Below are 26,939 nucleotides of genomic sequence, written 5' to 3'. Positions count from 1 at the left end.
GTAAGGGGGAGAGCAGGCTCGGCGCGGGGTAAGGGGGAGAGAAGGCTCAGCGCGGGGTAAGGGGGAGAGCAGGCTCGGCGCGGGGTAAGGGGGAGAGCAGGCTCGGCGCGGGGTAAGGGGGAGAGCAGGCTCGGCGCGGGGTAAGGGGGAGAGCAGGCTCGGCGCGGGGTAAGGGGGAGAGCAGGCTCGGCGCGGGGTAAGGGGGAGAGCAGGCTCGGCGCGGGGTAAGGGGGAGAGCAGGCTCGGCGCGGGGTAAGGGGGAGAGCAGGCTCGGCGCGGGGTAAGGGGGAGAGCAGGCTCGGCGCGGGGTAAGGGGGAGAGCAGGCTCGGCGCGGGGTAAGGGGGAGAGAAGGCTCAGCGCGGGGTAAGGGGGAGAGCAGGCTCAGCGCGGGGTAAGGGGGAGAGCAGGCTCAGCGCGGGGTAAGGGGGAGAGCAGGCTCAGCGCTGGGGAAGGGGGAGAGCAGGCTCAGCGCAGGGGAAGGGGGAGAGCAGGCTCAGCGCAGGGGAAGGGGGAGAGCAGGCTCAGCGCCTGGGGGGGGAGAGCAGGCTCAGCGCCCGGTGGGGAGAGCAGGCTCAGCGCCCGGTGGGGAGAGCAGGCTCAGCGCCCGGTGGGGAGAGCAGGCTCAGCGCCCGGTGGGGAGAGCAGGCTCAGCGCACGGTGGGGAGAGCAGGCTCAGCGCCCGGTGGGGAGAGCAGGCTCAGCGCGGGGTAAGGGGGAGAGCAGGCTCAGCGCGGGGTAAGGGGGAGAGCAGGCTCAGCGCGGGGTAAGGGGGAGAGCAGGCTCAGCGCGGGGTAAGGGGGAGAGCAGGCTCAGCGCGGGGTAAGGGGGAGAGCAGGCTCAGCGCGGGGTAAGGGGGAGAGCAGGCTCAGCGCGGGGTAAGGGGGAGAGCAGGCTCAGCGCGGGGTAAGGGGGAGAGCAGGCTCAGCGCAGGGGAAGGGGGAGAGCAGGCTCAGCGCAGGGGAAGGGGGAGAGCAGGCTCAGCGCACGGTGGGGAGAGCAGGCTCAGCGCACGGTGGGGAGAGCAGGCTCAGCGCACGGTGGGGAGAGCAGGCTCAGCGCCCGGTGGGGAGAGCAGGCTCAGCGCCCGGTGGGGAGAGCAGGCTCAGCGCGGGGTAAGGGGGAGAGCAGGATCAGCGCGGGGTAAGGGGGAGAGCAGGCTCAGCGCAGGGGAAGGGGGAGAGCAGGCTCAGCGCATGGGAAGGGGGAGAGCAGGCTCAGCGCCCAGTGGGGAGAGCAGGCCCAGCGCCCGGTGGTGAGAGCAGGCCCAGCGCCCGGTGGTGAGAGCAGGCCCTGCGCCCGGTGATGGGGGGGGGGGGGGGGAATCAGGCCCAGCGCCCAGTGGGCGGGGGGGAGCAGGCCCAGTGCCCGGTGGGGGGGAGCAGGCCCAGCACCCAGTGGGGGGGAGCAGGCCCAGCACCCAGTGGGGGGGGAGCAAGCAGGCTCAGCACTGGGGGAGCAGGCTCAGCACTGGGGGAGCAGGCTCAGCACGGGGGGGGCAGGCTCAGCACGGGGGGAGCAGACTCAGCACGGGGGAGCAGGCTCAGCACGGGGGGAGCAGGCTCAGCACGGAGGGGAGCAGGCTCAGCACGGAGGGGAGCAGGCTCAGCACGGAGGGGAGCAGGCTCAGCACGGAGGGGAGCAGGCTCAGCACGGAGGGGAGCAGGCTCAGCACGGAGGGGAGCAGGCTCAGCACGGGGGGGGAGCAGGCTCAGCATGGAGGGCCATGTAGAAGGGGAGACTACTTCTGCCTACCAAGCTGTGGCTCCTTCGTTACCAAACGGGTATCTGTGAGTTCTGCATATACGCATATACCAGTATCTTACTCTTTCCTCTAACAGTGCCAAGGGGCTTCAGGAACACTAATCCCGGTAAGTGTGGCTCATCTGGGTAAGTGGTGTTCGTTAATCTACATAAGAATGGAGCTGTGATGAGCTGAGAGACTAATCCTGCTGCTGCTGCTAGTGGATAATAAGCTTAGTACTTCTGTTTTACATAATTTATGTGCAGCATCTTAGACTGTTGAAACAAGAGCTGTTCAGATTTAGAGATGAAGCCGAAAGCAGAGTGGTGTGTAAATGTCACCACTTGAAGCAGCATGGGGCTATATTGCAAGTTACCCATTTTATCATATTACATTTTTTTTCTTAAATAGGTAACATGGTTATAAAAGAGCAGTGAAACACTCGAATGTGCCATTTGGTTGTCTGCAGTAACAAGAAGTGGATAATACTAAACTAGTGACAAATGTAGAATTTTACAAAAACACTGTTAAAAAAACATTCTGTCGGTACAAGGGACAGAGGGTGAAAATCGTCCTTTTCAGGTGCAACAAACAACGGGCACTCACTAGAACTACAATGATCAGGTTTTTCTTTTTAATATTCCGGAGTACATTAGTGATAAAAGAATGCACTATGGTCAGGGAAAATTGAATTATGTAATTCTGTGGCTGCAGCATTTACAGAATACTTAGGGCTTTAACAACATTTGCCACAAAATTCGCAGATTTAAACAATGTTTCTATTTCAAGTGGCTCAACATGATAATGCCAGAGTCTGTGCCTCAAATGCCACCTAATGTACCTTCTATTGCTGCATAATCTGGTCTTTCATTGCTGCATAGTCCTGGAGACCCTGACAATGTTAAAGCTCTGCAGAGTTGTTTTAGGGCAGTCACCCATGGAATAGTTTCCATATTTCAAGGGCTCCTGTTAAATATGAGATTTTATACAACTACATTTTATGCAATAAAAGCATAAGAACATTTACTACATATATATTTATTAAACAGGGCGGTCGCCACTGTGCAGTTATAATTAGGTCAGATTTTCCACTGGAAGATCATGTTTTATTTTGCCAATAACGTTGGTGCCATTTGATAGATTTAAGCAAAACTTTGAAAAAGATTATCCTCCTCGGCTTCTTCATGGAAAGTTGAGTGCCGATCCATCAACGGAGGCTACGAAGAGGGAGGGGATTGGAGGCCAAAAGGCGATGGCTTATGTTCTTACACCAAATTTGGCAGAGTTAGAGCTTTGTTCAGAAAGTGTGTATTTTGTGAGTTAGTGTAAATTTGTCCAGCGGTTTTTGAGAATTTTGCATTTAGAGAAGTCTTCAAGTTGGGCTTGAGGGGCATAAAAAGATAGGTATATTTGGAAGGCTGGTCTTGCGGAGTTCCTCAGTGCCGAACATTCGAGAAAAGTGGGCCTCCTGATTTGCCAAGGCAGCTTTTTCTCCTGTCACTCATTTCGGTCCTGTATCTCCTGCTGCTCGTGTGCTTCAGCGAGACGGTTGGCTGCAGGTTGCCTGAGGGGGCGGGGCAAATGGTCAACTTTGAGTATGATCAAACAAAAACAAATTCACTGAAATGAATCCCCGCATTTCATTCAATAAAAAAAAAAACTGTTGGGATGTGATCAGTGCTGGCATCAATGATGTTATTCAGCACGTCATCTGTGATGTAATATGTGAAGTCACAACCAGTGCATGGTGGGGGAACAAATTCTAGTTAGCTCAGTAAACTATAACTGATGAATGTTATTGGCTTTTAAAACTTTCGTTTTTATACTAATTTCAACATCTAACAATAACATCACGTTACCCTTTGCTTCTTTCAGTGAATATACAGAATACATATATATATATATATATATATATATATATATATATATATATATATATATATATAAATATATAAAAAATATATACAGATAAAACTATATATAGTAGGCACACACAAATATATACACATACTGTCAGAAGTTACTGTCTAATACAAAGATTTTTGAAAAACAGTTATGATCTGATACATGTTTGCCTCTGTGTGTATGAGATTTAAATGACTGAACGCATGCTACTCTATGAATGCACGGGGACGTTATGCGATAGGGAGAAGATAAAGGTGTTACATTTCATGGTCTTTAAATGGTGCACACTTAACAACAATAAAGCGGACTTCGATTTACAATAGCTAGTGAAACTGTGATTGATAAATTGTGATGACCGTTCAGATCCATCAAATCTACTGATGGAAACTGAAAGAGGACTGGGAGCCGAGGGTTTTAGGGTCCAACAAACATCCCACAATCAAAACATCACTGCTGCAGTAGCAGCCTCCCACCAGACTGCGCGAGAGTACCCCAACAATACACAGCCACATGACTATACTGTGAATGGAGAGGAGCAAGCTTCACACACTACAATGATAATGTAAGCATCACCCACAGAGGAAGCCCTCAGACTACAAAAAGGAATTAATGTGTGAACCAGGATTGTACCCGAACAGTGCAGCGCAGGTCTCGCGGTGCAGGGCTGGTCTCGCAGTGTCGTGCATTCCTGACCCTAGTAATGCTACCTACCTGCACAGAACCGGCCTGCTAAAAGAGTTCCGTCTGCTGCATGGCACTTACAACAGCTCTACTTCCCCCCCCTCCTACTGAGGGGGTGTGTTTGATCTCCATCCAGCCCCTAAACCTCAGCCTGCATATACCGCTGATCGACATGGTCGTGTCGTTCTACCGTATACCAGAGCCTTAGACCGGCTCGCCCGGGTGAAGAGTAGTCTAGTTCTTCCATGCAGGGTGGCATGTTCTACCCAGCTATTGTCCCCGTAGGTCAGCCTGGCATGCTCTACCCAAGTATTGTTCATGTAGGTCAGCCTGGGATGCTCTACCCAGGTATTGTCCACGTAGATCAGCCTAACATGCTCTACCCAGGCATTGTCCATGTAGTTCAGCCTGGGATGCTCTACCCAGGTATTGTCCACGTAGGTCAGCCTGGAATACTCTACCCAGGTATTGTCCATGTAGGTCAAACCTGGGATGTTCTACCCAGGTATTGTCCATGTAGTTCAGCCTGGGATGCTCTAGCCAGGTATTTCCCACGTAGGTCATCCTGGCATACTCTACCCAGTATTGTCCATGTAGGTCAGCCTGGGATGCTCTACCCAGGTATTGTCCACGTAGATCAGCCTAACATGCTCTACCCAGGCATTGTCCATGTAGTTCAGCCTGGGATGCTCTACCCAGGTATTGTCCACGTAGGTCAGCCTGGAATACTCTACCCAGGTATTGTCCACGTAGGTCAGCCTGGGATGCTCTACCCAGGTATTGTCCATGTAGGTCAGCATGGCATGCTCTACACAGGTATTGTCCATGTAGGTCAGCCTGCCTGGGGTAGTTGTAGAGTCACAATAGAACACATGATCCCCCCCTTAGCTACGTTACATTCCAGATCAGCACAGCAGGTACTCGGGCCATCTGGTGCAGCTGCTGCCAAGTCCTCACCTTTCTGCCAGGACCTCCAATGGTGGGGCCCCCGATGCCCATTTCTTCACCATCCAGGCAGCATCGTACGCTGCCAGGAATCCTCGGGCCACTCCAGTGCCAAGAGGCCAGAAAGGCTAGAAGAAAACAGACACACGTTAATAGGTCTACCTGCCTACAATCTGTATCTGAAATACATGCATGGTGGCTGCATTACATCAATACCAATACCACAAATGAAGATCGGTTCTTTTCTGTCAATCAGAGGGGTTACAGAGGACGTTCTGTAACTCATCCGCACTCTGCTCACCCGGGAAGACAAATCCCTTCATTGTGAGAAGCCTCTGCACACCTGGACTGTGCATTCTGTTAGGAGAACTGGATGCAGGTCGTGGTGTACCCTGAGGACCCTCAATGTAGTAGAATGCATACAGGTAACCATTACTGCACCATCCCCACCACCCTGAGGGAATGGTAGAGAGCCTCTGGGTGGGCTTGGGGAAGACCCCGGGTACCAAATATATGCTTATGGGTGGGCTTGGGGAAGACCCCTGGGTACCAAACTTATGCTTCAGGGTCACCAAGCAGTACCAGGGCCTACGGTCTCCATGTGGAGATCTGGTGCTGTGAGCAGCGCAGGTCTTGCCATCAAGCCCAGTGGGGGGAGGGCATTGGACAGGATCCCCAGAATGAAAGGAGGTGACAAGATGGGTCTGGAGGTTTGAACATGCCAACCACTTGTTTGTCACACATCGGTCACTGGAAGCGGAGTCCGATCAGCAGTGTTAAGAGATGGGGATATTGGACTCCAGATAGAGCCCTACACAACCGTGTGTCAGTGTGTGAGCTCATCGAGTTCTGATCGGTGGAGGCTGAAATGCTGCCCTTTGAGAGGCACCACAACAAGGAAGAAGATGAAAAAGTCTTCTACAATACCTTTTAATGGAAAACAGCTGCACATTTCATGAGAAATTGCCCCCTGGAGGCAGAAAAAAACAAGCACTGGCAAAGCCAATAGTTCTCACCAATGTTTTTTAGCCATGTTGTACATCAGCATGGCTGCTGTTCAGCGCTGCTAAAAGTTAGCGGAATACAGAGTGGAATGGCGAAAGTAGAGTGGAGTGGCATAGAGTGGAGTCATGTAGTGTAGGGTACAGTAATTAGAATAAAGTCGACTGGTCTTGACTGCTTTAGCATAGCAGGTTTTAGAGTGAAATGTCGTAGAGTGCAGCAGCGTCTAGTGCAGCAGCATAGAATTCAATGGTGTACAATGCAGCATTGTAGAATGCAGTGGCATAGATGAGAGTGTTGCATAGAGTGGTGTAGAGTAGAATGGCATAGTGTACAGTTGCATAGAGTGTAGTGGTGTAGAGTACAGGGCCGTAGAATGCAGGGGCCTACAGTGCATTGGCATAGAGTGAAGTGCTGCAGAGTGATGTGGTGTAGAGTGGAGTGATGCAGAATAGAGCAGCATAAAGTGCAGTGGCTTAGGGTGCATTGGCATAGAACGCAGTAGTGCAAAGTAGCGTGGCGTACAGTTCAGTGGTGTAGAGTGCAGTGCTGCAGAGTATAGTGCAGTAGCATACAGTGGATTGGCATAAAGTAGAGTGGCGCAGAGTAGACTGCAGTAGCATAGAGTGGAGTGGCATAGACTAGAGTTGCATAGAGTGGTGTAGAGTAGATTGGAGTAGAGTAAAATGGCATACAGTGGAGTGGTGGAAAGTACAGTGGATTGGGGTAGGGTGCATTGGCATAGAGTGCAGTGGTGCAGAGTAGAGTGGTGTAGGGAGCAGTGGCGTAATTAGAGTGGAGCATAGTAGAGTATAGTGATGTAGAGTGCAGTGGTGCAGAGTAGAGTCGTGCACAGTAAGTATAGTGGAGTAGAGAGCAGTGGCGTAAAGTGAAATGCAACAGAGTGGAATGCTACAGAGTGCAGTGGTGTAAAGTGCACCAGAAAAAGAGGACTCAAAACTTCCAGTGACTAGAAAAGATGATCTTCCACATCCTTCTCACCCCTTTCAACATCATTTGCCCTGATTAGCAGAGGCATACTCCACACCTCACAAGAGTCCAACACCATTACATTCTTCCTCATGTCCATTATTTTAAAGGGGACCAACAACCTAGACCTGCCTTTCTGAACAAAACAGGTTTTTTCACCAAAACCATATCTACAATCTTCATTTACACTCCTTAACACAATTCTCATCGTATCTAGCCTTACAACTGTTCTGATAATTCTCCCTTCTAGTCTCAACATCAGTCAACTTTCTCCCTCCGGGTTAGTCTATCCTCTGGTTTCCCAACCTAGCTGGATTAAGTTTATAATGCATAACCCTACCCTTTAACATCTGAAAAGGTGTTTTAGTTGTAACCGAGGAGTATTCCTTTGTACCCACCACTTCTCCTGTAACATCTCCCTAAGAGACATACTGGTGTGAAACGCTCTCAGAATGCATGATTTAACCATGCTGTTCATACGTTCCGCAAGACCATTCGCATGTGGAGCCAATAAAGCCATTCTAGGATGTTGGATCGACTAAGTTCACAGAAATTCCTTCATCCCAGTGGAAACAAATTGTACCTCATTGTCTATAACAATCATATCGGGAATTCCTTCACATGTAAACTGATCCTTCACATTAATCAATCGCAGCTCGTGTGTTCACCAAACTTACACACAGTGTCTACGCCCACTTGAAAGTATAATCAAGCAACATCATCATATTGCATTTCTTTAGAGACAGTATCTCAAAGGGCCCCATAATGTCCAAATCTAATTTCCTCCCAGGTTCCAATGGAATGTCAACAGTCGATAAGGGTACAGAAGGAGTCACTTTGCTTTTTTCTTCATTAACACAAAGCCATCAATCCTTTGCCATCCCTTCCACCCACTGCTCTAGAATTGGCTGTGAATATAGCTCACGGATTGTAGTCTTAGTTAAATTTCTACCCAGTTGACCCTCGTGTCATCATGATTCTCTCTCTCAGTCCTGATGGTGGAACCAGTTGCAATCCTCTAAACAGATCACCATCAATTAAAGTCAACTCTTCTCTTACATTACAAAATCATCTGACACAGCTAGGAATGCCACCGTAGTCTGGCCACCCATCCACCATGTAATCTAACAATGTTCCAAATACCTTATCTTCTATCCTGGCCTGTTTCCATTTCTCCTCCATGATTGCTTGCTCCTTAACCCAAGCTACAGCAGTCATGGAAGTCGTCGAATCATTAATCCCAGGACCCACATTTGTGCCATCACGATCAATAGCCAACTTTGAACAGCAGTCCACTGCTATATTTCTATCACCAGTCAAATACTCAACTTGAAAATTATATATAGTAAATCCCTTCCTCCCTTCCTCCCTCCCTCCCTCCGTCCATCCATCCCTCCATCTTCTTTTCCTATGCATCAGGTTCCCCTAATCTCTTCAGGTAAAAATCTGCACCAAAGGACGATCACATCTTACAACAAATAGGATGCCCCACCAATAAAACGTGAAATGTTTACTGCCCATGCTATCCCCCAGGCTTTATGTTCCATCACAGAGTATCGTTCTTCGGCTCCTCTCAAGGACTGCGAAGCAAACGCCACTAATCTCTCTTCCCCTTCAACAATCTATGATAATATTGTCCCCATACTAAGCTTGCATATGTCTTAAAATGGTTCTCATGTAGGTGTCAAAATGTCCCAATGAAGGCAGTTTACTAATGGATACTTTGAAACACTGGAAACTCCTTTCACACTTGTTGCACCAAAAAATGTTGCTCCCTTCTTGAGCAAACTTCATAATGGATGGACAGCACTGGCAAAATGAGCTGTGAACTTAAAGCACAATTCGGCTAACCAAAGGAAAGATCTTACTTGATCTTGATCCTTAGGGATAGGCGCCACCAAGATGCTTTTAGCTAGTTCTATCTTCACACGTATTCCTTCACCTGAGACTGTGTGCCCCAAGTATGTGACAGTTGTATCTTCAAATCTACATTTGTTTTTCTTTAAGGTTAAACCTGCATCCCGCAGTTTTTAGAGCACCAGCCTCAGAATTCTGCCACGTTAACTCTTATCTTTTCCATACACCAGGATATAATCTTGGAAAAAGAGAACTTGTGGGACACTTAACAGTTTCATATCTCTCTGAAAATAAGCAGCTGCTGCTGAGAACCCAAAAGGCATCTGCAGGAACCTGTATGCTCCTGGGTGTCACCAATGATACAAGGTGTCTAGATTCAGCATGTAACGGCACTTGATGCTATGCTGAGGCTTGCTTTATAAAGCCATGGTACTGAACAACTTGGATCCTTTAAAAAGTGCCAAAGTCTCTAAAATGTTTAGGAGAGGCTGGTGATCTACCCAGATATGCTTGAGACCTCTAATATCTACACACATCTGCACACTATTCCCACCACCTTTTGAACAAGAACCACAGGGGCCAACCACTTTGAGGATTACATTTCCTATTTCCGCAATAACACCCAAATCCAGTAACTTTTTGAGTTGAGCTTTGAGGGTATCCATCATCAAAGACAGCAGGCTCAGATACAGAAAGGTGCTTTTATTCGAAAACGTTAAGCTGGCAAAGGACAATTATCCTTCAGGTAGGGTTTTCAAGAATCAACTGCCTACTCCTGGAACCCTTCTGGCCCATCACCACAGATCCAAGGAATTCCATTTTCCAACATGCAGCCCCAAACTGTCATCATAACAATAACCTCTTCAGGTGGCACCACCAGATTCTTCGGTGGCACAATCTATGCATCCCCCTAAAATTCACTTCCAGAGAAGCACCTGCTCTCCCAAAGACCTTAGTGTTCGGAGCCTATCCAGATCACTTCTTTACCTGTTCCATCAATCCAATCAATCAATCATTCAATTAATCAGTGAACTTGTAAAGCGCGCCACTTACCCGTGAGGGTCTCAAGGCGCTGGGGGGGGGGGGGGGGGGGGGGGGGGGGGGACTGCTACTGGTCGAAGAGCCAGGTCTTGAGGAGCCTTCTGAAGGTGAACAGGTCTTGGGTCTTCCGCAGATGGGTGGGGAGGGCGTTCCAGGTCTTGGCGGCAAGGAAGGAGAAGGTTCTGCCGCCGGAGGTTGTTCGTTGGATGCGTGGGACGACGGCAAGGGTGAGGCTGGCGGAGCAAAGCTGGCGGGCGGGGGTGTAGAAGTTGAGTCTGTTGTCCAGGTAGGCTGGTCCGGTGTTGTGGAGTGATTTGTGTGCGTGGGTGATGAGCTTGAATGTGATCCTCTTGTTGACGGGGAGCCAGTGCAGGTCTTTTAGGTGGGAGGTGGTGTGGCTGCGGCAGGGGACATGGAGGATCAGTCGGGCGGATGAGTTTTGGAGGAGTTGTAGTTGTTGCAGTTGTTTGGCCGGGATTCCTGCGTAGAGTGCCTTGCCATAGTCCAGCCTGCTGCTGACGAGGGCTTGGGTCACTGTTCTTCTTGTTTCGGTCGGGATCCATTTGTAGATCCTGCGAAGCATGCAGAGGGTGTTGTAGCAGGAGAAGGATATGGCGTTGACCTGCTTTGACATTGAGAGGGAGGAGTCGAGGATGAAACCTAGGTTGCGTGAGTGGTCCGTGGGTGTTGGAGCTGCTCCCAGTGAGGTCAGCCACCAGGAGTCGTCCCACGCAGATGGGGTGGGATCCAGGATGAGGACCTCAGTCTTGTCCGAGTTCAGTTTCAGGTGGCTGCTCCTCATCCACTCGGCGACTGCCTTCATTCCCTCGTGGAGGTTGGTTTTGGCGGTGTGCGGGTCCTTGGTGAGGGAGAGGATGAGCTGGGTGTCGTCGGCGTAAGAGATGATGTTCAGGTCATGCTGGCGGGCCACTTGTGCGAGGGGGGCCATGCAGACGTTGAACAAGGTCGGGCTGAGGGATGAGCCCTGGGGTACGCTGTAGATTATGTCGGTGGCTTTGGATCGTAAGGGCGGGAGGCGGACTCTCTGGATTCTGCCGGAGAGGAAGGACGTGGTCCAGTCCAGGGCCTTCTTCTGGATTCCAGCTTCTTGGAGGTGTGTTCTTAGTGTGCAGTGGCAGACAGTGTCGAAGGCGGTTGACAGGTCAAGGAGGATGAGGACTGAAGTTTCGCCGTTATATAGCTAGCGCCTGATGTCGTCTGCGGCGGCGATGAGGGCAGTCTCGGTGCTGTGGTTGCGTCTCAATCCGGACTGGGATGGGTGTAGGATGTGGTTGTACTCGAGGTGGCGGGTCACTGTAAGTTGGCGATTTTCTCAATGACCTTCGCCAGGAAGGGGAGTAGGGAGATGGGCCGGAAGTTCTTGAGGTCTTTGGGGACCGTCTTGGGTTTCTTGAGGAGGGCGTTTATTTCGGCATGTTTCCAGCTTTCAGGGAATGTTGCTGTGTCGAAGGAGATGTTGATGACCTTCCGTAGTTTGGGTGCGATGGTTGCGTCAGCTTTGTTGAAAATTTGGAGTGGGCAGGGGTCTGATGGAGATCCTGAGTGGATGGAGTTCATGACCTTGCATGTCTCTTTGACGTGGGACCAGAAGTTCAGCTGGTTGGTGCAGGTGGCGTTCGGGGTGGGGTCTGTTGTGGTCGGGTCAGATGAGGAGATGAGGCTGTCGTGGATGTCGGCGATCTTGCGATGGAAGAAGGTGGCCAGTGAGTCGCACAAAACTTGCGAGGGCGGGATGTCGTTGGTGTCCACAAACAATCTCTCCCCCCACAGGAAATCCTTCAAGACCCAAAGTTTTTAAATCACATGACGGTACTGCATTAATGGTCAGGATTCACCCACATGTTTCTAGCCATGGGTTCACATTCTGCAGCTCAGACCAATACCAGCCCGCTCACTTGCACACCATAAGCAGCAAGTGCCAAGACCCAGATGCTTTTTCTAGAAGAGCAGTTTACTGAAAAACTGCATTCCTAGTAGAAAGGCTTCCTGATGAGTAACATTTTGGGTGAGCACATAGCTTCTTGACAAATCAGTTTGTTGCAAGAGCAAGTTTGTTGAGAAAGGCCACTTCCTGTCTAAGAAGTTTCCAAACAATCCTTCTCGCGTAATGTCTCTGTTTTTAGTTAATGTTATACTTCACTAACTTTTGGTTATCATTGTATTGAACTTAGAGGAAAGGCTGAGCTGGCCCAACCACGATTAAAGACCTACGCTCTACCTATCACTTAAACTGAGAAGCAGAATGAATTGAGAACAAGCAAATACTAACTAAATTTACTTGGCTCCTCTGTTTTCTCTTCGTTCATTTGATGAATGAACAATTGATTGAGTGGTTTTGAAGGTTCCCAGAAAATTGAAATCTGTGGGCTCAAAGATATGAATGATATAAAGAAAACTATGGATCATCATAGAGAGAGTGCAATGGGAATGTGATAATATGGCTACTTCATCCCAGATTACAAGTTGTGCAGAATAAGATGTGGTATTTACCACACACAGAAAATACCATAATTAAATGGGTAAATACTCCTATTCCATATTTTCAATTTAGAAATTAGGAATAACATGCACAATTCAGCATATTTGCCTATTTCTTAGATACATTCCATGCTTGACCTGGCGGAATGTATCAGAGGAAAGCTACAAGTGTGAGAATGATCTCAGACCCTGCAATTCTTTTCCTGCAAGGCAGATCGGCATTTTGCTCTGAACTTCTATTCAGGGCCTGAGTGGCCCATGGGAGGGATCTAGAGGTATTGGAAGATGGCTACTAAGTCACAGATTCTGAGTAGATCAGACAAGAGTGACCCGTCTGCCACAACAAGTACATATTCTTAGAGGTTTTTTTTGCAGGTATGATAAATACATCCTATTTATGTTTTTCATTTAGATACGAGACATTACACGCAGAACCATTTTTAACTCCCCAAATACACAATGTTTGCCCTTTTACCAAGCCTTCACCCCCGGATAGATTTCAGCAGGTTAAATGTGCCACAATTTGTCTTGAGAGAGCAGTCGATGGGATAATGATGGCAAAACTTAGAATTCCAAACTCTGTACAAACACTTGTTTGCATGTCGATTACAACTCACACCCCTGATTTAGCATTAATGTCTACCACCAGGGGTGAATTCTACAGGCGATGTAACCTTGCCTCTGGAAGGCGTGTAGGGCTGAGAGGAGGTAAGTGAAATGTCAGGCTCTATATAGCATGATAAGCATAAAGCCCGCAAGTCACATCTGAAGGCGTAAAGCTGTACGCATTAGGACGCGATTTATGGGCTGTGACTTTTGGAGGCAAATCATTGACACTTGAGAAATTTGGTTATCGCATCATGATTGAAGGACTACTTTTAATACTGAAGGAGTATGCCCTTGGAAAAGGCAAATTTTACTATTGGGAAGCACATGTTCATTTAAGCTACGTTTGTTTTGCTAGGAAAATTACACAATATATGAAGAAATGTCTTAAACCTGAAAAAACTAAAACTGAGATCATGAGCAGTTATCTTCGGATTACGGAAATCATATACAAAGTGGTGGCAAGTCACTTCTGATTTTGAGAAAAAGCTACTTATTTTGGATCAAGATGTGTCTGGTGGATACATATTCTCCTGTGGTTCCCTCAGCGCCCAGGCTCCTCCCCTAATAAGAGAGTGTGGCGGAGAATGTCAGATCGAATCTGCTGCTGTTGGTGGTGATGGCATCCACTAGACACCTTTGCCGCCAAAGGAGTGCTATAGCTACTGAGGTGTCTGGACAGGCTCAGGAGCCTGTCCCTACCGGCCAATACTGCCTGGATTAGTCTTTAAACTCTCTGCACTGTTGGTAGAATTGTCTTGCTAGGGCGTGGAGGTTAGGCCCAAAACATTAACTGGGGCTATGTGTTTTTGATGCACTCCAAGGTTAAATCAGACGTCTTTCCAGATCGCCATTAAAGTGCATATTCACAAGTGTGGCTTGGGCATCTCCAGAGAAGCCTGTGAAACACATCCAAATGAGTTTGCATGGAATAAAAAATGTGCATACAGACAAAGCAGTGGTGACCACAGACTCAAGGCTGTACTTCAAGAACTATTTAGATGCATCTAAAGCGTCATTAACCAGATCCATAAATGGCTTTTCACTGTTGTGTGGCAAGCTGAACACTGTAGGTTTTACCCAGCTTAAATAAGGCATGAACAGATCAGCCTAGAAGACAGGTGTCACTAGCAGTGAGTAGGGAAAGGCTATTAGAAGCTAAGGCTCAAATAAAGTCAAGTTGACTCCCTCTCTGAAGGTATTCTACGGAAGATATTTGGATTTTTCCAATTAAACGTGTTTGGACAGCAGACTTACCACGGGCATGTGAAAAGACAATGTGTGTGTGTGTGTGGGGGGGCGGGGGTGGGTTACAAAGTGCAGGCCTGTAGCGTCTTGCTGTCTGTCTGTAGACCGCTAGACCTCAAAGTTTTTTTTTTTTGCCATACAGCCATGACCGGATCCAATTGAATAAGAGTACGTGCGCCTACTCTGAGCATGGGGGTTGAAAGATCTCAGACAAAACATTCTACTTTACCTCTGCAGAGGACAAAGTCCTTTTTAAAAATTCAGCTGTTTTTCATTCCATTTGTAAATGAGGAAACGTTCTAAAGAAGGGCCTGAGGAGTATAAGACGTCACCCTTTGGTGAAGTGTCCAATCTACGTGCATCGTCTAAGTCCATATATAAGCCAGCTTCATTATTATATTGGTGAAGGTGTATTCAGCCTCCACATCAGTCTCAGTGCAGACGCAGTACTCACCAGGCATTGCAAGAACATCCAAGTTACAGCCAAACCGATCCTTCATCTGAGCGAATCTGCGCCATCGGAAGGGTGCTCCATCAAAGAACATAGGTGAAGGCCCCTCAACGCTTTCTCTTACCATACAAAAAGTTCCTTCCAACTTCAAAAGCTTCGAGAGAGGTGTCGTAGTTGGCTCTGTGGGCTGCCTATACATCAGTCTTGAAGGAGGCCCCAACTGAATGGTGGATGATGCCTTGGTAGGCTTCAACTTTTTCTTGGGTACCGGAGCCCTGGGAAGCACAGTCTGCACTGCCTGAGTCACCAAGCCTGAAGGAATGAGCTCTACCCTGGGTACACGGATCATCCTAGAAAGATCCAACATAGGATGTTGGATGCCCTCGACATGTGCAGAGGGTCGCTGATCGATGTGGGACCTCTGGTCTTGTCTTTTTCAGTGACGAAGAAGAATCAAGGCTCTGCTAGGTACAGGGACACAAGCCGGTTCTTCACTGAACAAGAGTGCTTATCCTAAGAGATCATCTCTCATATAAAAACTAAAAGCATCATGTGAAGGAGATCATTCCGGACAGGTGAGGTGATTTATCTGGGATAAGTGAGATCGTTTTGCAATCCTGTGTGGGCCTTCACGGAAAACAACACAGCCTCTAGCTCCATGAAGGCCTTTGAGTGGACGAAGGCACAGGATTCCCAGAAACCACATGCTGATGTCATATGGATCCGTCAAGGACATCATCTTGTGGCACTTGCAATAAAGCAGAAATCGTGAAATCATTGCAGGCGTTATTTGCCCTAGTTGCTGTTGAAATGATGAGGAAGTGTTGGTGAGGCACACAGAAAGCTCTCCAAGCCTGCGCTGATGAGGCATGAAAAAACAGGACCTGGGACCAGCAGGACTGCTGGAGCCTAAAGTACTCTGACGCAGTCAGGTCACATGAGGTCAGGAGTCACAGCTGAAGTTGCATGGCACCACCTGGTGGTGCAAGAGAGAGATATTGATGAGGAGAGCTTTTAATGACCAGTATGAAGTCTGTTAGATGATTCATAAGGTGAGGACTCTGTTGGAAGATGAAGGCATGAGAAAGAAAAAACGATGCTAATTCTGGAACAGTAATGTGCTAAGTATCTTATGCATTTACATGTGCCTTGGATGTTTAAAAAACTGATCATTTCAATACTATAGTATTTATCCTCTAGCATCAGACAATTATAAAGAAAATTAAAGCACGTTGAGTACACGGCCCAGGCAGGATTCTGGTCCACCTCTTTCTCTTCAAGCAAGTTCTCTGAACGTCTTTGGCAGCAGGTCCTCTTCACTCACAGCCATCCACCCGTCTTCTTGCCTCCTTCACACACACCAGTGAGGGGAGTTTAAAGGTCATAGGTCTGGCCATACCCTGAGAAACGCAACAAACTAATCCTCCTCTTCCTCAATGCAAGTGCACAGATATTTCCAAGCAGTCAAATGTGATCTGACCTACGAGCCCAGAAGTTCCAATATATATTTCAAACCATTGGCCAATCACAGGATTTGCAACCTCTGAAATTCAGACAGCTTTTCAGTGGCCTTCGGGGGCTTCTTCCTTGGCTTTCACCACAGGAAACAGTGAGGTGGAAGGGAGAGGAAAAGCAGCAAATGGTCTGGGATATGTATTGGGTCCACACATCCGAGACATTTATTATGTCAAGGCATCAGTTGCCATTCAATTCTTACTAGCTCCATGGTTGGCCTAAGAGGAGGGGGTGGCGGCCAGACCTGCTCACATATCTGGTTAAACAGGTGTTGGATCATGTGTATTCAAAGCCTTTAATATCACAGTTGCGCCGAGATACCACCCCTCCCCCCAGGGTGATTTGTGCGTGTTACAAATTAAAATAACATAACAGAGAAAAAAATAACCCAGGGATCAAAAATCGGGTCTCTTTGAAAATGAAGGCTGAAGCAACACTATGGCAGAAACCGTACATGAACTTTACTCACCTCTGAGATACCTATCTCGGTTCACAATCCTTGGGTCATTATTAAATGACACCAGCAATTGTCATATCACAAAACCCACCTACCCATCATCACTCAGATGAAAAGAAGAGGGCAGCTATGGGAGGGACTCACTGGACTTTCCCAGGAGAGCCAGTGGGCTCCCCCGCAGTGGTGTAGGGAGAAGGTCACATCCATGAAGTCTTTTCATTTACAGGCTCTCACATCAGTCTCCCAACTGTGGGATGGTTGAGTAGGAACACCCTAATGTGTAAGGGGAAGTTCAATTTGGGTGTATGACCAGCACAGAATCTAGACCTCTGCTGGTGGGGCAAGAACTGAAAATCATGTAAGATACTATCTGTAGGCTTGGAATTCTGGTACAATGAGTAGGAAAAACTCCAGGTCAGACCGAATAGCAAACTAGAGGCATGTCGCAAAGGTAATTATGACTAGAGCTGCAGACCTTGAAGAAGGTAATTACACATTATATTAGTTTAGGTCATTACAGCAGTGATGAGTTTTCTGGTGACACAAACACAGTTCTTTGCCTTGTTCACAAACTGGTAAATGTGCAGTAATGTTTCACATAAAACGCAGCTTACAGATGACCAAGCGCATGAACCTCTGACTTCTCTAGTCTTCTTACAACATAGCAGTTCTTTGTTTGACACCACAGTTGCGAGTTCCAGAAAAGGCCTCATTGATACCTCCACTTGGGGCCCACATAAACTTCAATTGCCATCCTTCTCTGCTTAATTTAAAGGACCTGTGTTCTTGCCATGCCTAGTCCTATAAGCTGGTTATGTTACATGAAATTATTAAATGTAATGTGCAACCAGATGTTTCTTCAAATGACAGAAGGCAGGATGGGAATTACACACTCAGATCAAGCATTCTAGGTGCCCCCTCATGAAAAAGTAGCCTAATCGGAGGAGCCTTCTGAAACTTCATTCATTGCACGGACAGATGGAAGTGTTTCACAGGGTCTGGAGGGCCTGGACCCGAACATATCGGATCCCATCCTCTAGACATAGGAATGGCTACTAGTTTGGAGTTGTTAGAAGTTACAGCCCTGGTTGGTCGCAGAGGATTCCATTAGTAAGGAAAATGGGCCTCACTGGAGAAGCATCAAGTGAACAAGGCAGGCGAACTTTAAACTGGTTTCTGAACTGGAAGCCAAATCAAGGATTTAAACAAAGTGAAATAAGATTGTGTTTAGAATGCCTTTGTGGTAGCTGTACAACATTGTTCTTAAAATAACTTCAAGCATTAAAAGGCACAGGGAGCTAGACGAGGTAAATATTACGGCTATAGAGCGATTTGAAAGACACAAAAGCACTGCCCACACTCAATGTGTGCGATAAGGCAGTAATTGTATGCGGCAGCAGATAAATTAAAAAACTGCAGTGATCGGAGGCGACAAAGTTGGACTAAGGCTGATTGAGTATCCAAGCTTCCCTGGGTTTGAGGGAGACCACCATAAAAGGATTTCAGTTCATAACAAGATTTCAGGCTTGCCAGAAGTTTAAAATACATAACATCCACCAGCACATTTCAGCTTTGAACCTCGCCATGATCAGCGTGCTATCAGCAGACATTAAAACCGTATCCTCCACTGCTGCAGTAAACTTGCGTGTGTGGAACAACAGAGCTGTCTGAAACGCTCCATTTGACAGGTTTTGGCGAGGGATTGAAAGGCTGAGGAATGAATGAAGGTCTGCAGTCTGCTCAGAATGATCTGATCCACGTGAGGGGTAGACCTGGAATGACCAGACCAAGCTGGGGCTGGAGGACGAGTGGGTGGTGATCCCCCAGAAGAAAGGCACGGGCACCATCTCCATCCATCAGATCATGAAGACCACTGCCATCACCAACGTGGCACCCAAATAAACTTGTTTTTAGGAGACAATGAAAGTCTTGTGGCGGTCTAGAGTTGGGCCGTCACTGCATGGCCCAAGAGTATGGCAGGAAATTGCAATTGTGAAACTGGCTTAAACCTGGCCATACTAAAAGTCCAACTAAGGTGGTTTTTCATTTTTTCAAGCAGTTTTCAGACAGCTGCCGATTTTAGCCGATGGGAAACAGTTCTGGTGAACAGAGAGTAGTGGACACATTTTAGTTTCTTGGAAGCAGGTTTTAGAGACACGTCCTTGGCAAATCTTGGGTGACTAGGGACACTAGGACAACCTCAAACACTGGGACCCAGAAAATATCCAATCAAGGGGAGACGCCTGAAATCTTCTATTACATCACCGACTTCATTTTCTCTTCTTTAGTAATAAATATATTATGGATAGTTTTGCTGTGTAATGTGGATTGGAGAAAGAAGGAAGGCCTAGAAGCACATAAAGGAGAGCGTTAGAACTGCTCTGTGGAAATCATGGATTTAGAGAAGCTTTAATCAGTTTTTGACTTTTCTTCAAGCTCTTCCATTTGTTTGTATAAAGAGTAAGAAGAGTAGAGGGACAGAAATGAAAATAAAATGACAGACTGAAAATAGCAATATTGTTTTTAAAGAAGGAACTCGTAAGTCACTCCAGAACAGGTACTTCATGGTTGTTAACCTTCTTTAGAAAATCCACCTGCTGACAGCGCTCTGGATACTCCTGCAACAGAACGAGTACTGATGGCAAGGAGGGGACAGGGAAGGCAGATGTGGTATTTTAGCTTCCAAGCAAGAGAAGGATCTCGTAGGGCATGTGCTCTGTGGTGGGCGCACGCGGCTGCAACTCCCAGAATCGCATCCGCCCAAGCCCTGGCGACAGAGCACGAACATTTCAAGGGAGCCAAAGGGCGCCAAGAGGCCCAGAAGGGTCTCTGCCACCTCCGATAATGCTCAGGCTTCTCTATATAAAGTCCACTTTCCGCTCCTGCTACAACTTCTGTGCAGCCTCCGTCTGTAAAGACACTGGGCGTGAAGTTATAAACAGCCATGGGTAAAGTCCGCACTATATAAAAACGCATAAATAAATAAATAAGCAAATCCCTTATGTCTTTCAACGCAACACACCCCCACACGACCCTACCCACGCCCCAATGCCAGAGATACGGGAACCAACCAGATCATCGGAGAGGAGGAGGGGCCCGTGGGTGAAGCCGCCTCAGGTCACCACACACGCGGCGTTACAACACACAAGTCCCAGCCAGTTCCTGCCAGAGGGGACGCAGAGACCGAGGTGGAGCCGGGCACAGCTGGCAGCCGCGTGGAGCGCACCCTGGGCACAACGAACCAGAGAGCGAATGAAAACACCGCGGAGAGAGAACACGTGTGTATTCCCTAAACAAGCACGAACCGCGGGGCCACGCCCAAGCCTCACCAACAGCGTAAACACGGAGGACCACGTATGCCCTGCTCCTCCACAACAGCAATGCGAAGAGAAACAACAACCCGCCTTATTGTAAGGCCCTTACTCCGCCCTCAGTAACAGGAAGGACTGGACTCAGATCATAATTCACTGCCCAAATCGGTCATCAAATCAGCCTGAGTTAGTGGGCCACAAAGACGGAGAAATGTCTGCCGAGATGTACCGTCCATTGCACTCGATGCAAAGGCCAAAGGCAGAGCGGACAATTAGAAACAAGCCGTCAAGCAGGTCCTTTTGAAGCACTTAATTCAGATTATCGAGCACACGCAGTAACAGAAGAGACTTTACGTAGACTTTGACCCTCACATCTCTCCCAGGGCCGACTGGGACAGAAAACACAGACCATTAATAAACACAGGCCAACAAACCTTTAACAAGCATTTACAAAGCAAGAGGTCTCGCATTTAAAAAAAAAAAAAGTTAGAGCTATTGGCGTAATGGAAAGGTTTTTTAGGTCTCGCCTGTCGATGCGCATGCGCATCGAGCAAGCGAGACTATGGGGGCTTATCCACTCTTTATCCACTGCAAGGAATCGTGGCGATTCCTTGCAGTGCCCGTGACTTTTAAGCTCAATGCGCATGCGCATTGAGCTTAAAAGCGCGTGCACGTCCGTCTTGTTTTACCCGCTCCGCCCCCTCCCCTTCCCGCCGTGTCGCATTTCTCCTCCCCCTCCCCTCTCTTCCCTCCGTCTTGTTTATTTTACCCGCTCCGCCCCCTCCCCTTCCCGCCGTGTCGCATTTCTCCTCCCCCCTCCCCTCTCTTCCCTCCGTCTTGTTTATTTTACCCGCTCCGCCCCCTCCCCTTCCCGCCGTGTCGCATTTCTCCTCCCCCCTCCCCTCTCTTCCCTCCGTCTACACGTTTATTCAGCATATGAGGAGGAGCGCAAGTAACAGGTCATCACTTCAAGGAGTTCACTTTCGACTGTCACTACATACTTGCATAGTGGAACTAGGACTATATCCCAGTCAGAGTCCATGACTTTGTTACTAGGTATCTCCAAACACCCCCACCCCACCACCACAGTTTTATATAAAGCAAACTCAACCCGAAAGTATTGGAGGGCTGTAAATGACCACATTACACAATGGCACGTTCATGTATAGGTCCGGGGAATTTAAGATATTTGCGCAGCACCAGGGTGTTCAGCCGAGACTCTAACTTGAGTTCCCCTTCCCCGCTCTCCATTTCTTATCCTGGACGACGAGCAGCATCTTTCTAACCAGCCAGACACTAAACAGGTAGTCGCCGCCCGGGCCCATGATGATAACTCACCTCAGGCTAGAGACGAGACTCCGACCGACTAACTAAACATCGTTCCCTATCAGATGGGCGTTACTCTGTGAGACAGTAAGAGGCTGAAACGAACAAACGCAATTCTCCAAAGCCAATCAGCACTTCCGAATTTGAAAGCCGCACTAGGATTGGTTAAAGTATCTCCAATAAACCAATCCCATTTCAACTCAAATGTTATACTGCGCACTCCCGGGCTATGTTAAACCGTCCGATTAGACGTTTTGCGACCCGGAAGTACTACAAGTACGCACAAATGAAACCAGTTAAAAGATCAACTGCAGACGATGGACACAAGACTAGAGTCACCGGCAGTCCGCGTAAGTAGCGGGCAGGTGTTTACCATACCATCTCTTTCGATTGGAGAGCACTTACCACATTACCGCCCTCCCACAACTGGTCTCCTTATCTCTTTTCGTTAGGGACTGTCATAACCATTCTGGTCCCGCCATCATTACTGATAAGGCACCATATATACTACGTTCCTTCTATACCTTCTAAGTTTTCAGACTGCTCATTTGCGGCATTTGAATGCTTTCATCATACGTATGTGTGCACTTGATAGAGAAATTTGTCTAGAGCCCATGCTCTAGAATCGGCAAGAAAAACCGACTGATAACTTTGTAGTACCTGCGTGGGGTTGAAATACACACATACCCTTCAAATGTCATATATTCACTTACTTAAACTACTGGAAATGAGGCATCATGTTACAAGGGTACATACATTTTTTGGTAGGGGGAGATTAAATGATTTGCCCAGAATCACAGGCTGTTAAGCCAACACTTAACACCAAGACTGGAACTTGGTTCCCTATGGCCAAAGTGGGTTGCTCTGACTGTTATGCCACATCCTCCTTTTGAAATGACTTGTAGCTTAGCCACAATAGCTGTCTACTTGGGAATGGGAAAGGCTCAAATTGTCAAGCCTGCAGGCTCTGAACCCTCTCACCCTCACACCCCCTCACCCTCACACACCCTCACCCTCACACACCCTCACCCTCAACCCCTCAAACTCACCCTCACTCACCCTCAACCCCTCACCCACCCTCACCATCACTCACCCTCAACCCCTCACTCACCCTCAACCCCTCACTCACCCTCACTCTCACTCATCCTCACTCACCCTCACTCACCCTCAACCCCTCACCCTCACTCACCCTCACTCACCCTCAACCCCTCACCCTCACTCACCCTCACCCTCAACCCCTCACCCTCAACCCCTCACTCACCCTCAACCCCTCACCCTCACTCACCCTCACCCTCACTCACTCACCCTCAACCCCTCACCATCAACCCCTCACTCACCCTCACTCTCACTCACCCTCACTCAGCCTCAACTACTCCCCCTCACCCTCACTCACCCAAAACCCCTCACCCTCACTCACCCTCACCCTCACTCACCCTCAACACCTCACTCACCCTCACCCTCACTCACCCTCAACACCTCACCCTCAACCTCAACCCCTCACCCTCACCCTCCCTCAACACCTCACCCTCACTCACCCTCACTCACCCTCACCCTCACACAGTGCAATAGTTCTCAGACCATTTCAGTTAGAGCTTTTAGAAATGTTTATGGCTTTTTTTATTTGTAATACTTTAGCATTGGCTACAGGAAACAAAAATGCTAAACATTTACAAAAAAAACCCATAAACAATTCTAAAAGCACTAACTCTAATGGTGCGAGACCTATTGCATTTCCAATGCTTGTTACTTATGTGTTTTGGAGTGGAGTGGAGTGGATGTATGCGGTGGTAATTGTATGTTTTGAATTGAATACGTTGATGGTTGGATCTGGTGTATGTGGATTGCCAGCCGCTATGTGCGCCTGGCCAGTCATCAGGTATTCAAAACTGAGATTGATAAATGAGTTATAGAATTGAGTGGGAATAGCACAATGTTTTAATCTGAAAGAGACCATTAAACGCAGCAATGATAAATGGCAGGGCTTTAAGTGGGCTGGGTCTCACCAGTACTGAGCACCAGCAGTTTTTTAAAGGGGGGGGGTGGGGGGGGGCACAAAACGGGTTTCTATCGGGCTCTGTTTTGTGCCCTGGTACAGGCGGTCCATTTTTTCTTGCACTGCAGTGACAGCAGGCACATAGACAATTTAATAGCGTTACAATGGCATATATGTGCCCCTGAAAGTTCACGCTTTAGCAGCTGGATAAATAAACAAAGTGATCACAGCTATGTGAATGGCAAGCACTTTTTTGAGCAAGCACACACCTTCTGCCCAATCAAAGGATGTATTCCTGGTTCCTAACATATGGGCAGAGTCAAAGCCCCTCTCCTGGAAGTTCTCACATAATTGTCTGGCGACAGCTGCGCTGTCAAGCCAGACCATCCCCAGCACTGGCAAAGCCAACAGGTCTCACCTATATAAGAGCTATTTGCATTGCCAATATCGTTTAGCGATGTTGTACAACAGTGTGGCTGATGTTCAGCATGGTTAAAAGTTTGTGGCATGGCGCAGAGGAGAAAGGAGTACAGTGATGTAGAGGAAATAGCATACAGCGGCTTGGAGTGCCATAGAGAAGAGTGACATGGAGTAGAGTAGCCTGGGGTAGAGTGGCGTAGGGTACGGAAGAGAATAGTAGGGCAGAGTGTGGTAGGGAAGAGTGGGGTAGAGGAAAGTGCCAAAGAGTAGTGGTCACTAAGCAGAGGCCATAGAGCAGTGTGTTGAAAAGTAAAGTGCATTGTGGAGATGCCCTAGAGTTGCATTGTGTAAAGCGGAGCAGAGTAGAGTGGGACATAGTGGCATGGAGTGGCACCGAGAGGCGTAGAGTGGAGTGGCATAGTGTGCAGTAGAGTAGAATGCTTTAGAGTGGCACTGGGAGGAGTGCCACAGAGTTGCATTGTTTGGCATGGAATAGAGTAGAGTTGAGTCGAGTGGTGTAGAGTAGCGTGGCATAGAGTGGGGTAGTGGGGGGCGAAGCAGAGTGGCATAGAGAATAGTGGCATAGAAAAGAATAGCAAAGCATACAGTGGAGTGTAGTGGTGAAGTGTAGAGTGGCGTAGACCAGTGTGGGGTAGAGCAGAGTGGCATAGAGAAGAATGGCAAAGAGTGGAGTGGGTAAAAAGACGGAGAGTAGAGTGCCGTGGATTGGCACAAAGTAGTGTCAGAGTAGATTGGAGTGACGTGCATCAGAGTGGGGTAAATTGGAGTGGCATAGAGTGGAGTGACGTAGAATAGAGTGCAGTGAGGTAGAGTGGCATGGAGCTGAGTGGCATGGAATTGTGTGGAGCAGAGTGGTGTAGAGAGGTATGATTGGAGTAGAACCAATTGACAAAAAACAACCTAGGCAACCTATAGAATATAATCACAGACAAATGGCTACATGAGGTTAAGAAAATGTATATTGCTTTATTCTCAGATTATATATTAAAAAAATTCATAACATATAGTACAATCGACAATGGACATGAATTAAAATTTACTCTCACATAAGTAAAGGTTGAACAAATTTATACATTAGTGGCAAAAAAATATATACGAATTCTTGGATTAAAAAGGGAAAACATAGAAAAGTGGCCGATAGGATCTCTACGCGCGTTTCGGCGAACCAGCGCCTTCTTCTGGAGTAGCCACACAAAGCTAAGTAATTTTCAAGTTTTACATCGATGATTATTGAGACGTATAACTGATGTTTTTTTGGATATTTTCCAACCAATAGGTCTTTTCTTGATGCTTATTTCGGATATCAAAAATTTAAGTCCCGCCTGCCAGATAGGTGTTAAAGATGTATTTCTAGAATCTGGTTTGTTTCAAATATCAAGTTGGTTAAAAGATCTCCCTGCCCGAGATAATACGGCAGAGCTCCTTAAAATTGTGGATATATTTGTGTTTTGAGATGAAATTCTTCCTTATAAAGAGAATTCTTCCTGTATATTCTGGATTTTGATAGACACCTTGGATAATGGTTATTTTTTTGGTTAAAAGATCTCCCTGCCCGAGTAATACGGCAAGGCTCTTTGCAGTATAACAGGTAGTATTCTCACTTGCATGGATTTATAAAGACATCTAAGGTCTCAAGTGGTTTTTTGGAACAAAGATCTCCCTGCCCGAATAGATCGGCAAGGCTCTTTGAAGGTAGAAAAAATGGGAGGGACGCCCTTTCTCTGATTAGCAGCAGGGCAGCAGTGAATCTGGCGGCGGGATTCCTGGGTGTTCAGTCGTGACGGATGACGTCTGGGATAGATCGGTGACAAATATATTTTTTTGCCACTAATGTATAAATTTGTTCAACCTTTACTTATGTGAGAGTAAATTTTAATTCATGTCCATTGTCGATTGTACTATATGTTATGAATTTTTTTAATATATAATCTGAGAATAAAGCAATATACATTTTCTTAACCTCATGTAGCCATTTGTCTGTGATTATATTCTATAGGTTGCCTAGGTTGTTTTTTGTCAATTGGTTCTTTTTCCCTGGCCTAGGAACTTTGCTGTATCCGAATCCTCAGGGGGTCCTTGTTAAATATTCAAGATGATTGGAGTAGAATGCAGTGGCATGGAGCAGAGTGGCATAGACTAAAGTGGCGTAGAGTTGCAGAGTAGAGTAGCATAGTGTAGAGTGGCGTAGAGCAGAGAGCAGGCGGACAAGCCTTCTCCTACATCGCAGCCAAGACCTGGAACGGACTCCCAGCAAACATCAGACGCTCCCCGAACCTGCACAACTTCAGGGAGAACCTCAAGACCTGGCTCTTCAACTGAACCAGATCTTTATACAGTGCGAAATCCATCAGGACATGGTCTGTTTCTGCATTGCCCAATCTGTATTCGGTCCAACATACCCCACAAAGAGTTGGTCATCCATCCAGAGCTCTCGTGTGTGGTCAAGGTAGTAAGGATAATGCTCTTTTTGGGTACAAACTGTGAAGTCACTCGTCTTCCTTGGCAGGATGAGGCGGTGCATAAAAAGCAGTCAGAGTATTGGCTTGGCTTAAGTGAAATGGAGTGAGGATTTTTGGAAGAAAAGAAGCCCTCGTAGAAGCATTACTTTGTCTGGGTAGATGTTAAAGTAAGAAGGTTTGGATTGCAAGGCTCAAACTCACTGACCCTCCAGCCAGATGTTTTTGCTACCAGGAAGGCTGTCTTGATTGCAAGGATACTGAGAGGACAGTTGTATAAAGGGCTCAAACAGAGCTACATCAAGAATATCAGACCGGATAAAGGTCCCATTGAGGCATAGTAAAGAGAGAGGAGGAAACATAACTTGCAAAGCTTTCGAAAATGTATGTAGATTAGGGGATTGAAAGAGGGAAGGTTGGTCAGGCAACGGCAGAAAAGCAGATATAGCAGAAAGATATCCCTTAAAAATTCC

At 47.6% G+C, this 26,939-nt stretch overlaps 1 protein-coding gene across 1 annotated transcript in view; it reads right to left on the bottom strand.

Moving 5' to 3' along the window:
- The window catches only part of LOC147712542 (F-actin-monooxygenase MICAL1-like), a 372,964-nt gene that overhangs the window by 170,101 nt on the left and 175,924 nt on the right, over nt 1–26,939 (bottom strand). Inside the window, exon 9 of the mRNA XM_086923247.1 lies at nt 5,286–5,401. Within this exon, the coding sequence (XP_086779373.1) occupies nt 5,286–5,401 (116 nt within the window). The remainder of the gene's footprint in view (nt 1–5,285; nt 5,402–26,939) is intronic.

This window comes from Lissotriton vulgaris, chromosome 5 (assembly GCF_964263255.1).
Source record: "Lissotriton vulgaris chromosome 5, aLisVul1.2, whole genome shotgun sequence".
Classification (NCBI taxonomy): domain Eukaryota; kingdom Metazoa; phylum Chordata; class Amphibia; order Caudata; family Salamandridae; genus Lissotriton; species Lissotriton vulgaris.
Note: the sequence above shows the minus strand (reverse complement) of the source record. Positions and strands in the feature narration are given on the sequence as shown.